This window comes from Trachurus trachurus, assembly GCF_905171665.1.
Source record: "Trachurus trachurus genome assembly, chromosome: 11".
In the NCBI taxonomy this organism is placed as follows: Eukaryota; Metazoa; Chordata; class Actinopteri; order Carangiformes; family Carangidae; genus Trachurus; species Trachurus trachurus.
In genome coordinates this window covers 31,193,066-31,207,263 of record NC_139904.1, presented here as the reverse complement: position 1 = coordinate 31,207,263, position 14,198 = coordinate 31,193,066, and the positions used below count along the sequence as shown (strand labels likewise).

General features: G+C 42.7%; 1 protein-coding gene across 2 annotated transcripts in view; it reads right to left on the bottom strand.

The window, feature by feature from the left end:
- Positions 1 to 14,198, bottom strand: part of trappc9 (trafficking protein particle complex subunit 9) — a 319,927-nt gene that overhangs the window by 200,356 nt on the left and 105,373 nt on the right. For both annotated transcript variants that reach the window (XM_083981671.1, XM_083981672.1), the window contains one exon: positions 8,078 to 8,196. In XM_083981671.1, coding sequence (XP_083837797.1) covers positions 8,078 to 8,196 — 119 coding nt within the window. The remainder of the gene's footprint in view (positions 1 to 8,077; positions 8,197 to 14,198) is intronic.

The following is a 14,198-nucleotide window of genomic DNA, read 5'->3' as shown; positions in this document are numbered from 1 at the left end:
GAACACAAAGTCGGTGGTGAAGGAGGCAAACGAGGGAGAGGAGGAGGAACGGTTTTAATCCGGAGCTCAAAAAAAAAAGAAAATCATTTGGTTGTTCAGCTGGAGTTTCACACTTGAGCAGACAGCTGTGGCAGTTATAAATATCTGTATCAGGAGCTGGGATCTGGATCTGTGAGGAGAGCTCCACTGGGCTGGGCTTCTAAAAATAGCTGTGTGGCTGGCTGGCTGGCTGGCTGGCAGGCAGGGAGCCGGCTCTGCCTCTGTCTCCACTGGATTTGATTAGCCCCCAAGAAGCTCTGCCCACCCCGACAGCCCCCGCAGCTGCACTCCCCCCCGACACTGTGTGTGTGTGTGTGGCAGCTCGTCTTGTCTGCAGGCCTGCTTCTCTCTCGCTGCACACGGCCACAGGCGCAGTCCTCGCTGCTGAAAACGCTTACATCGGCTTTTCACAAGCGTGATCCAATTTCTCCTTTAAGGTTAACATCTTGGCACATACAGAGTGATTTGTTTTATTTATCGGCAGTTTGAAAACAAATAGAACTTTGTTCAAATTATGGCACTGAAACTTTTATGTTGTGTCTCAACACAAGCAGCAGCTCTTTATACTTCCACCTAAAACCAGTCAGATTTATTAACTGACTATCCAGCTTAATTGTGAAATAAATTCATAGACAATCAACAAATCAGCCAATCATTTATGCTCTCCAGAAGAAAAAGACAAAACTTTACATCTATAAGAACAGTCTGAAGACCTTATTGTTGGTTTATATCATTATATTTAGCTCTGAATAATGAAAATACACCACTGAATTGTGTTTAACTTTGATGATATGGATATGATTTTAACAAAATCAGCTGCAGTGTCTAGTAAACGTCTGTCCCTCACTGAAACTCCTCCCTGTGAGATGTCACTGCAGGTTCCACTGTGGTAATGTCTTACATGTGACATTCAAAAGAAAAGCAATCAAAGACTATCAGTCATCTGCAAATGAAAAGGACGACAATGTTTCATCAAATCCCCTCTTTCGACCAGTTCTGGTGTATTGTTCTGCGCGCTTCTACAATATGCTCGCAATTAAGAACCGGAACAGTAGGGATTCAGCATTACATTACTGACATCTGATTGCCATGGTTTGTTAATCTGTAATTGTTAAAGAGGAACGATGCAGGATCTTAACCTTAACTATGCTACATTTTAACCTACATTAAACAGCTTTGGAGTAATTGTGATGGTTAAATAAATGACTTGTAACTTATTACAGGGAGAATGGAGGCTCTCTGTCTTCCACCTAGCCTCTCTTGGCTGAAAACCAACCTTGTAAGATCAGAGCCTCGTCTCTGCGCCACCGCGACACAAACACGCCCCGTAAACTGTAATCTCTTGTTTATGACAGATAATATGAACACCGTAACACTGTATATGATATATAACGTTATATACTGCTCTATTAAATGATTTCACACCGCCTTTGTTGTAAACTCGACATCTCTCAACATCATTGGGAATGAGAGCTTGCTCTCATTTCTCGAGATTAAGAGGGTTAGCAAAAAGCAGAAAATCGACCAGACTTGCATAGTTCCCCTTTAAAGGGACAACGAGGTGATTTGGAAAAGCGAAGTGTTTTCACACTACATTTATGAGCCTCCGCGCACCGTGAAATTCTTTGACCGGTGCAAGACAGACTCATGTTTTCATTCATCAAGAATTAAAGTCAGAGGTTGGAAGACGATCATATACCGTCGTAGTACTAACCATAAACGGAGATTCAGCGGCGTTATTCTCATGACTCGCCACGAAACCGAAAGTAAAGAAACGCTGGTCGGCTCGACCAGCATTTCCACCACCACTAATAATAACAAAATAACCATAGAGACAAAACCATAGATTTATCTAAAATGGGCCCATTAACAAGTGGTAACGTAGATTCATCCACATTAACGTGAGACTTTTTTTATAACCAAATAGAAACTCCTTGTTGTCCCTTTAAAGTGAATGCTATATTTTTGTGAATGTTCTCTGATGTCACTGTTGTTGTCACTGTATGTAAGGCGCTTCAGACCTATGTGTATAGAACCTGCGAAAATTAATTTCCCAGAAGGAACAATAAACTTACACCTGATATCCAGAGCTGTGAGCAGAGTAACATCCTCTCTCTCTCTCTCTATTTGCCCAAGACGAGTGTATCCATCTACGTTCTAACAGCAATCCCAGGATGGCAATGATGTGACATTATGAACAGGGAGGTAAAACTGCGGCGCACGCAGCTCAGCGGCACCCGCTACATTTGGTGTTTTGAAGATAATGGCAGGGTGTGTCTGCCGGTTTCAGTGTCGGTGGCTTTTTCTGAAATGCCCTCGATGACATGTGTCCAGCTGAGACAGGTTCACAGGGAGGTAAGTGAACGAGCAGCACTGCTCTCCAGCACAGCTTTACACTGACTCGTGGGCAATCACAAAGGTGGGATTACTGTATCCTCCTTCTTTTCTCTTACTCCCAGTCTGTCACTCAAGTTACCCATCACATAAATCCCCAGCAGATGGAAGTTGGGAGTCCAAATCCTCATAAAACTCATCTCTGCTGCTGCTGCCTCTTCAGTCATGTGCACACGTATTCCCAACGACTCTCACAGAGGAGCTGGAGACGTAACAAAGACATAGCACTCCTTGCAGACACAATCAAATCACAGCAGAGCTGGACGAGATGATGTGCGCCCACCGAGGACGGGCAGGTGGAATGAGACATACGGCTGCAGTGATGAGGTGAGAGGAGTAATTGGCAGTGTCAAAGAAACCAAGTTGTGGAAGTGCCCTCGCTCTAGAGAGAGAGGGGGGGGGGGGGGTGAGTCATTGAAAATGTGTAAATAATCGGTAAAACCAACACGTCTGAGCGGCCAGACCTCCCTCACCTGGATCCATCCCACCCTGACAGAATACACATTTTTCAAGCCCACAGGCATTTCGCAATTTGGTGGGAGGATTGAAAAACGGGCGCTAAGATTGACCGATGAGAGGTCAGCGAGATAAACATGTTGACTCCTCCTGTGCTGATTACAGATCAGTCATGATGGATTGCACCTAGTCATAGTCTGCAAGCTCAAGTATACATGCCAAGAAAGGCCGCTGCCAGGACGCCACATAGATACTCAGAGATCACACATACAAAAACAAGGGTAAAGAAACTACGTGAAGAAAAAGAAGAGAGAAAACCGAGCTTTAAAAATTGATGTAATTTGGTTTTGGTGGTTAAAAAAAAGGTAAATTTCCACTTAATTGGTCCATCTAAGACTTTCACATGCAGGGAACACCCTGCTGCTCTGCCAGCCACTTTTGGCTAGAAGGTTTTCAATTTCCTGTGCATCTGTCTATCCATCCTCCCGGCCAAAAAACGGTTTATTAGCAGGTAATACAAATTCTCTATCATGCACACACGCAGACACGCACACACACCGAAACAGACAAATCAAGGGCCGCATAACTGTAGCAGCACACCTGTTCAAAAAGTAGACTAACATATGCAGAGGCAGAGCTCGACATATCGGCACTTCCTGTTTAAAATTGAATCAGGAAGGTCAGAGCGCCGTCTGAGGACGAGGCTTACATAATGTGACAAGCTTTTTCTTCACTGTCTTTGCTGCTGCTCAGTCCACAGGTGAAATAACGGAGGAAATAATCGGGGGAAAAAAGAAGGCAGTTTCTGAAGAAGCCGTCCAGAAGAACTGTGCTACTTGACAAAAATGTCAAGATGGGATGATTCTGTCAAAACAAGGACGATGTTGAACGCCTTTCGGGCTTCTGGGATTCTGATTTTACAGGATATCTCCACATGACATTTCCAGTATGGTTAAAATGCCCATATTTAAAGGGGACATGTCACTTTTTGAAGGCTCTTTAACATATATTTGGCTGTTTGTTCGGCCCCAAAAATGTGAGAATTGACAAAAAAAAAATCTGTAATTTTCAGACTCTCTAGGTTGAAATCCATTATCAGAAGCACTGTTATTATATTCACAACAACATTCTTTTTTTTGTACCATGTGTCTGCGCGTTGTGTGTTTTTGTCAAATGTTGTGATATCTCATAATGCGCTGCAGGACAATTACAATAAAGTTTGTTCAATTGGTCAAACAATATTATAGAGACAAGAGTGAACACTGGCGTTGCTGGAGACAGCTGTAGGTGAGTAAAGGAAAGTTCTCGCTCACTTTCACCACAATGTGGTAAAGTTGCTTCAGTCAGTTAAGAAACACTTAAGTATTCAAGCAGCAGCATCAGCCAATCACAGCCCACACAGATCCAGCCTGGGATGCAGCATGGAAACAAAGGGCAGGTTGATTATTGCTGTGAGGAATCACCGGTTCTCTATGATCAGTTTGTTTAGCATCAGATTATGTTGTTTATTCCCTGTGTGCAAAATAGCATGGCTCTAACCGGAGTATCATGTTACTGTTGTGTTATGATTGCATCAGCCCTGAGCATCGGACACACACACGCCTTCACACATTAACACACCAAAGTTCCTATCAAGGAAAAACTATCACGTGGTTGTCCTTAGGCTGCAGTCAGATTCATGTTCCCTGTGCCTTTCTACAGACCAACGGAGTGAAGATGAAGTCATACGGACTGACAGCCAAGTCATCGATTCAACATTTAGGGTGATGTCATCCTGCGTCACCGCCGCTACAGTACAAGGACAAATCAAAGTTGAGACGTTGTCTAAGATCTTACAATGAACTTTCTTCACATCAATCAAAACTTTATGAATTATTGTTGTTGTCCATTGACAAACAACGACTAACTGCATAACATTACATCATGTGCTCTCTGAGCACTTTGGTAAGAAAACAATTAACCAGTCATGCAGATGGAGGGAATACATTGGGTACAGGACAACAGGTGAAGCATTGTCTTCTCTATGTCCAACAGAAACTGAACCCATGTCCTTGAAGGGATAGTTCAACATTTCGGCAAATTGGCCCATTGCCATAACCCCTATAGTTTTAGGAGTAGGTTTGTTACCTTTATTTGTCGGTGCAAGCTATTTTTGGAACGGTGGAGCAGAGCCACAAGCTGCTCAGAGCTACGCTACGGAGGCTAAAATAATTTCTTGGTTTCCCTCATCAAACTCATCAAATACACAACCCAACAACTCCACAACGCTCTGGTGGACAAGTTGTGACCTGCACATTCACCACGCTATGAGAGAATAACACAACGTTACCAGACAGAGTTGTTTTAGAGGCAAATGCTGAGACTGCTTGAATTTACCACAGAAAACAACCCTGTTTCATAACGTTGCGTTATTATCTCATAGCGTGGTGAATGTGCAGGTCACAACTAGTCCACGACAACGTTTTGGAGTTGTTAGATTGTGTATTTGATGAGTTTGATGAGGGAAACCAAGAAATCCCATGAGCCTCCGTAGCATAGCCGTTCTAAAAATAGCTTGCACCGACAATTAAAGGTAACAAACCTACTCCTAAAACTATAGGGATTATGGCAATGGGCCAATTTACCCAAATGTTGAACTATTCCTTTAAAACCTGGTTGAAAGCAGGACAAGAGTCCTAATGTAATTGGCCTTTATTTCTAATCACAGGTCCAACACCATGTGCTGTGATGAACCTTGGAGCTGCCAGTCAGCTCTGCCTCTAATGAGCCAATCCACTGATTAAAATGCTCAGCTTAACTTTTACAAAAGTGGCTTTCCTGCATAGGTGCTGGATAACTAACAGGCTATGCAATAAGTCCAGCGGGAAATTAATAGAGCTTCCCACCTGGTGCTGTGCTGTGCTGCATATGGAGGATTTGTATTGTGTATAGTCGGAATGTAAATTAATAGATTACCTATTACACACGGGCTCTTTACAGGAATCACAATATCTGATGTCAGTCAAGGAAGATGCTTAGAAATCTGTTCAGATATTCAAGAAAAACTTCAGAGTTTTGTTCAGTTATTAATGGACAACAATGACCTTGACGGATGCTGCATGCACATTATATCATTTCTATTCAACAGCATCAAGAATAAAACCAGATGACTGGACAGAATGTCAAAGTCTCAAGAGTTTGGTTTTTGTTGTTGCTTGTTTCCTCAATTCTGAAAAACTTCAAAAATAACTTTCTTTTCATCTGCATTTCCTCTCATTACATCATTATTTTTAAAGGAAATGCACGCAGTATGGCCCAATGTAATTCTCACTTTCCTTTTCCTACTGTTTAACATCTCCCACTATTTATTACCATAAACCAGACCATGAAATGTTATGGTCACAGTTCAAACCATCTAATAGCCGGTTAGGATGAGGGTTAGCTAATGGTTGAATCACAACTAATAGGCTTTTGAAATGTTACAAATATCATTAACGCTCTCTGTGCATGACAAATAAAGTCCAACCAAAGTTAATTACACATATTACTGTATATGATTATGTGTACATACATTTATATTAGTTTCTATATTTATACAATTGTGTGCAGAGGTCATATGTGTTTCATGTCTTCTCCATCACACAGAACAACAGGGAGGTGTAGTATGATAACAACCCAAAACCAGAGTCATACAGAACTATCAGATTCCTTCTTTGAGTTACAATCAGTCTAATACACATGTGCTCTCTCTGCAGAAGCTTTTCAGCACAAACTTTGTGACTGACAGAGCAGTTTTTGGCCGTGAACTGGAAACATCCTCCTGTGCTTTCTCTACCATTACTCATCATCCTGTCAAACTTCCCTAAAGAAAGCTGGAAGTCAACTTTGCTTGGCAGCACATCTGAACATCAGACATCAATGCTCTCCTCTCTTGATGATTCACAGAGAAGAGAAAGCTATTTCTCTCTTTGTTTTTTTAAGTTGAAGTTTAAGTTAAAGGGATAGTTCACCCAAAATTGAGAGTTATCTGTGGCTTCTCTGAGTTACAGGGGGTCTCGGCGTAGCAGTGCATGTCCATATAACGGTTGCAAATGGATACCAACTGTCTTCGTAACAAAAAGACACACCAAAAAACATCCAAATACCTCCATGCTGCTCGTATGAAATGTCTGTCTTGTATTGAAGCCCCGGAATGCAAAATTGTCCCGAAAAGTTTTTTGTAGCGGAAGCTTCTCGAAGCTCCTCTTCCCGGTTCGTCAAATTTGGACAAACTGGGAAGAGGAGCTTCCGCTACAAACAAGCTTGAAATATAGACTTGTTTAATTTTTTTTCGGGACAATTTCTCATTTCGGGGCTTCAATACAAGACAGACATTACATACGAGCAGCATGGAGGTATTTGGATGTTTTTTGGTGTGTCTTTTTGTTACGAAGACAGTTAGTTTCCATTTGCAACCGTTATATGGACATGCACTGCTACGCCGAGACCCCCTGTAACTCAGAGAAGCCACGGAGGACTCTGAAACTTCTCCCAGCCCTTAGTCCACATGAGGGGGAGGATATAATGAGTGCAATTTCAATCTTGGGTGAACTATCCCTTTAAGACAATGCAGGCAGCACACCTGCTGGCAGCGTGGCTCCAGATGACCGTCAGCAGGTCGACTCGGTCCGAACGCCCATTTCAACAAAACCTTGTCCCCTGCTGGACGGCTCAGTCCAGCCACCTGTCTCCTCCTCACCTCTTTTCCTTCCTTGTCAGAATAGATTTTGTTGTCCTCTTTGCCGTTTCACACAAAAACCCTGTAAACCTTTTCCTCCATTTTCCAAGGACAGACACAAGTTACATGAACCCAGCGTTCTTCCCATAAGCACACACGTTTACAGCTGCAGTTGTGTGGAAAGTCATACTATATATTACCTCTCTGACTGTACACATTGTAGATGCAGGCAGAGATAGAGTCAGAGCCAGAGGGTCAAATAGCCAAACCTGAAATCTTCATTATCTGCAGAGAAGGTGCAGTGAGACTGCACCAGGTTGAAAATGCATTTCCCCTGAAGCTACGCTTGAAGCGAGGAAACACAAATAAGAGGGAAAAAAAAGAAAGAAAAGAAAACACTGCTTGCATCTTGATCCAGGCTGGAGCGGAAAACAATAGAGCTTTGTTGTTGTTTTTTTGTTAATGCATTTTGCAGGTGCTGTTGTTGCTCACCTTAATGTGGCTGTACTCTGCTTTGCCAGACTCGCTGCTGACAGCCTTGTTCTCGGGCCGGGGTTTGAGGAGTTGGCGCAGCGGACTGGAGATTGGCAGACCCGTCACACTGATCCCATCTGAAAAGACACCGCGCCATCACACAGTCAGCAAAAACACAACTAAACCACAACAACAAAGTGCAGAGAGACGGCGATCATTAAACAGCAGCTGGGCAGAGCGTCAAAGCAAACAGTCTGTGATGCATTACAACATTTTACAGTACATGAGCTACTTTGTGATTAATTGTTTTCATTATATTTCTATGTACTGGCTTTGCTTCATCTACCTCATGTTAAGTCGGTGATTTTTAACATTTCCCAGAATAACCATGTTCCTCACATTTTACTTAATGATCCCCATGAAACAGGCATAAAAAAAAAAGTGAAATCACGCTGCATACAGAGACACTGGGATCCATGTTTTCCAGCCTTTCCCTTTGTGTAATTGCTGACAGGCAATGAAAAATAACATTGTCACATTGTGGCTTTGAGCAATTGTTTTCAAAGACTCCACAAAAACTGCAAAAATGTGTAAAATACAAAATGTACAGTGCAAATAAATGTGCTGAATGTGTTTTATATCATCGTATCTCTACTTCCCATGCACCACCCTTGGCCAACGATTGTCTGATCATTGCTTAGCAACCATTTCCTCAACAGCTCCGCGCTGTAAAGCTTTAGATTTCTCTGAAGGGTTCGGGGAGTGTTTGTTTTCTCTCCTAAAGGTATGAGCAAAAAGAAATGGATCAGTTTACCACCGGACCTGAGGCCACTTTATTCAGCCATTCATTAAGTCCTACTGTATGTTATATAGACAGTCAGCAGTTCAGTCAATACTGAGCAGTGCACCCAGGTTTCAGACACAGATTGATCATCATCACTGACAGAAGATGATGACGCAACAGTAATTATACCTGTTGCATTACTGCAGGAACTCCAAATACAAAGAAAAAAGTAAACAGCCCATGTTTATGTGTATACGTTGCAAATGTTAGCATGTCTTACTAGCCCAGACATGGACAAACTATTCCATAAAGGGCCAGTGTGGCTGCAGGTTTTTGTTCCAAAAAAACAGCAGCACACCAGAGAAACTCCAGAGAAGCTCTGAGCAGCTCACGGCTCTGCTCCACCGTTCTAAAAGTAGCTTGCACCGACAATTAAAGGTAACGAACCTACTCCTAAAACTATAGGGATTATGGCAATGGGCCATTTTGCCAAAATGTTGAGCTATCCCTTTGAATCCCTGACAAGGATGATACCCACTCTGTTCAAACATTATCATTTAACCAACTGCTCATCATCAAACAAAGCCAGAACGTCCTTCCAGAAGGTTGGCCCACGTCTCTCTTGCCTCAGTGCCGTCCCCTACTGGAAACTCCTCACCACTGAGGATTCCTCTGGAGCTCTCTGAAATATCGGGGGGAGTAGGAGTCATTCTTAGACTTGAGAAATTTGATAAATAACTTTTATTCTTAAGTTTGAGAGTAGCAGTAAATTCCACAAATTCTCAGCACTTAAAGCAGAAGTAAGGTGAATGTTTGTGTTAATATAGGCTAAGTCTTAAATAGTTCTATCTTCCGACAGCAATCACTTCTATAGAGTGTTTGGTCTGAAACACGGGTCTGTCAGTCACTCTGCTCTGCTGTAAGCCGAGGAGAAAACTTTCCTTGTATCCTACAACCTTTATCCAATGAGGAGAGAGAACGGCATAAAGGGGCAGTCCTCTCTGTGTGTGCAGCCAAGGGATGCGCGTGAATGTGGTGACGTAGGGACGAGGGCGGGGACTGCTAACTTAGAACTTAGAAGTTAGCCAACTTAGAAGTTAGTTGAAACCACCGGACCGCAGTAAATTCCACAAATTCTCATCACTTAAGACTAAAATGGGACTCTAAGATGCTTGATAATACTGCCACAGGTCATTAGTGTTCTACTATGTCGACGGTATAAAAGGAAACGTGAGTCAAACCAGTGATAAACTGGTGAAACACATCATTTATACCCCATGCTCAATCTACTGTACTCTTTAGTAAAAGTGACAAAATGACAGAATTAACCTGAGAGTCAGGCTCAGCCTGTTGGCATCACACTGTGTGTGCAGCCATTATTTGCCATGTGCTTTGATCCTTCCTCTGGCCTCTTTGTTTTAAGCCACTTTTAAACAGCTGGAGACTAAATTTTTAACCACCAACTTGACAGCGTTGGCATTACCCAATGGTGACACACTGAAGCTAACAACAACCGTCATGACTTCACTGGCTGGAAACTGACCTCTGTGTACAACCTGATGGTTACTGCATGTTTGCTTTATGAGAATGAAAAGCTTGACAGAAGAGGCAGCAGTCACCTGGAAGTCCACAGTCAAAGCTGATTCAACCTAACAACAGTAGATGAGCATAGTGGCACTGGTTCACCTTTATGGTCATTTTGGAGTTTGTGCTGCTGTTGAATTGCACTGTGTTACACTGAGAGGTGTGTATAATACTCTGTCTACCTCAATGATATAAAAACATCACAGTATATGATGCAATGTACTTATCTCAATATACTGTGATCACTGTGTGCTGTATATAACACTTGTTTCTTATGGTACAGTCGTTTCTTTAGAGGCAATTTAGTTTGTAATATTCTGAATGATTTAAGAGAACTCCAGAGTTCAAAGAGCTCATGGCTCAACTATAAGCATGTGAAGAATAAATGAATGATTTTACATTCATGACCTTGACAGCAGCAGTGTGGACGCTGGAGCAGCTGCACTATCAGCAGCTGCGTTGGGCTCCACCACAGGGGCTGCTGCTTTTTCCACCCGCTCACACAATCCTCAAAAAAAAAAAAAAATGACGCCCAGAGCCCACGCTCTGACGTCAAAGGACTCATATCACTCTCTGACGTCAGCCGGGCTTCGAAGCCCTGCAATTTCCCCTAAGAGGGAGGGAAATTACCGGCTTTTGCGGCAGCTCGAGCGTTGGGGTTCATGACAGACGGACATCCACAGAACAATCAGAACCAGCCAAGACTGGTGAAATAGAAACAACTATGGGAGAAAATAAAAAGATTGATTTGTGTGGAACGACTGCTGCTGGAATAAATGCTGGGAAAGTGTGAATTATGCTGAATTTATCACGATAGCGGGTAAACACAGGAGGGTTGAGTTTGTACTCACAGCAAACAACAGGAGCAGTGAAGTGGAGAGGATCAGAAAACACAGAGACTCCTGATACTGATAATAAATGATAAAGGCAAAGAGTTGTTTTTTATTAAATATAATATATTTTCTCTAGAAAACAAATGGCAGCAGTACTTGATGTTAGGGGCCGGACTATTTGTGTACTGTCGTGAATCATAATCTATGTCAGATCTGGGACAGCCCAAAATCAGTGTGAAAGATAAGCCAATAAGAATCCTGTGCTGACATCCATATGATGTGAAGAAATCAGCACCGTGTTTCCATGTTGAGCTGTACTGAATGAACCAACCAAGGATTTATACATGACCACCAATTCTGTCAATGGGATGGTAATGGGGGGGCGGGGCTACAGACAGCTCAGAGGGAGAGTTAGGAACAACCACTAACACTGTGCAAGTTAGAGGCAAACAAAAACACATAAACCAACAAGAGATGCTGCTGCTCACAAGATTCAAAACAGTTCATTTTGTGTTCTTGAACTGATCCAGAATTATCAGTCAGGAAGTAAGAGCAGATAAAACCTTGTTTAGCATTTTGATAAGCACTGAAGAACTTTAACTTGTTTTAAATGTTGGATTTACTGTCTTATGATGTCTGTGTTTGAGGGGTTGCACCTTTTCCTGTACATCAGGTTTACCTAATGCAGGGTTTCTGCTACATGCATTTTTTTGTGGCGGCCCGCCACGACTAAATTATTGCCACCACTGCTTAAAGTATTTGGGCAGATGCACAATAATAATCAGTCACTATTACTTTGCTTTTCCACCCGACTCATCTCGGTTTAGGTCCTTCTCCATCACAGCTGAGTTCTTCATACTTCCTCTTCACTGTGTGCGGGGTCGTCATATCATGGCAGCTACAGCCGCTTCGTCTCGCTCGCTTTTATTGATCCTCTCGTCAGCTCCAAACTCACTCGTCTGCACCTCGATTACAGACCACAGCATGGTTTTCCACACAGCATCATTTAACTCATGTAAAAGAATAACACACGTCTCAGTACAGATCAGTGGTCACTGTTGCCGGTGTGTTTTTGAAATTAGCGCGTCTGTTTCTCGTGTCGGACGTCACGCTCGAGTGCAAATGGAAAAGCAAAAAATATAAATAAATAAAAAAACAAAAAAGGAAAGGGCCATAGAAGAATAAACCCCCACCACTCCTTAAAGGGACAACGAGGAGTTTTGGAAAAGCGAAGTGTTTTCACACTACATTTATGAGCCTCCGCGCACCGTGAAAATCTTTGACCGGCGCAAGACAGACTCATGTTTTCATTCATCAAGAATTAAAGTCAGAGGTTGGAAGACGATCACATACCGTCGTAGTTCTGACCATAAACGGCGATTCGGCGGCGTTACTCTCATGACTCTCTGGGCAGCGTCTGCGAATGATACTGATAAAACAGATGACATATAGATCCAGACCCCCGAAATATGGCCAGTTCATATTATGGACTGTATGGTTCAATGGAGGGTACAGGTTGGACGGGACACAGTGGGACTTGTACACATGACTTGCTGTCCTGTGGCACAGAGACTGTGTGAGTAATGGGCAGCATGATTAACAATGGCACTGCTCACCATCGTCCCCTCCCTCGTCCCCTCCCTCCAGTCACTATCTGTCTAGTTGCTCGGGGAGGGACCAGGTGAATCCAGCATTTCTCAGCACAAAGTGTCACTCCTGACATAACAGTCAAACTATAGGTCAACACACTATAGCTTTATCAGATTCAGTTGATTTCTGCATTGCCAACTGTTTTCACATTCACAAGGCTTTTTTCCCATCCAATACATATGCAATTAATGACCTGTTATTGCATAAAAACATTAACCCCCCCTCTCCCTTCAATATCCTGTTAAAGGGAGCGACTCAAACACCGACCTCCGTTTGACAACTACAGATGAACAAAGCCATTTTTCATAACTGTGAGCAAACCCACTGTGACAGATACTGCAGCTTTGTGTTATTGCTGGACATCAAACACACCATTAATCCAATTCAAACAACAGAGAGAGAAAAAAATAAAGCTATTACGGCAGAATCACACAGCATCTCATTGGAAACGCATTTATTCTGAGCTGATGCAACGCTGAGACTGTAAGGACATCATTACGCCGCTCTCTGTCTTACAGGTACATGATGAGCAGGAAGCTGTGTGTAATATACACAGATCTGGAATCAGAGGGAACTCATCTCCAAACAGCTACTTCAGTTTGAACAGTGGTGACAAATGAGCGGCGTGCAGAGGTTTTCATGGTGTTTAACTTGAGTCAATTTAACAACAGCTATTAATCCTCTAGTAAGGGCTTTCTCATTTTACGGCCAACTGTCGTACACTCCCCCCCCTTGACTTCAGTAACAAACAGGCCTTGGTATCTTCCACACACTGTTAAAACAGAGTGTCTGGTCCTGTCGTCACTCGCCTTTCATCTTCTGTGTGTTGGGTGTCCTGAGGTTTCTGTGTTCTGCTCTCAGATCTTTGTTCAGCTGCGGTGGACGGTGCTGCTCATGACGGCTGCTCACTTCGCCTTTACATTTCTAACAAACTGGGAAACTGGAACAGGAAGGATACTGTTTCCTTTGCTGCAAGAGCTGCTGGGTGTAATTAGAAAAATGTGAACCTATACTAGAAAAAAACTATTTTTGCTTTCATTAAACCAGTGGAGCTAAATATCTCCTATTTTGTACCTCAGTATTTGACTGAATACACAGTAGTTTCCATGATAAGGATCTGTCCTCATAGAGAGGTCTGGTGATTGAAAACTGAAGCATGACAAAGTGTAAATCAGTAGTTTAGTTACAACAATTCCAGTCATTGATGACATAATTACACATCTCCAGCCACTCTCTCACCTACAGCTGGTTTGTGCCACTTTTTGCTGTTTTTTTTAAAGGAGACATA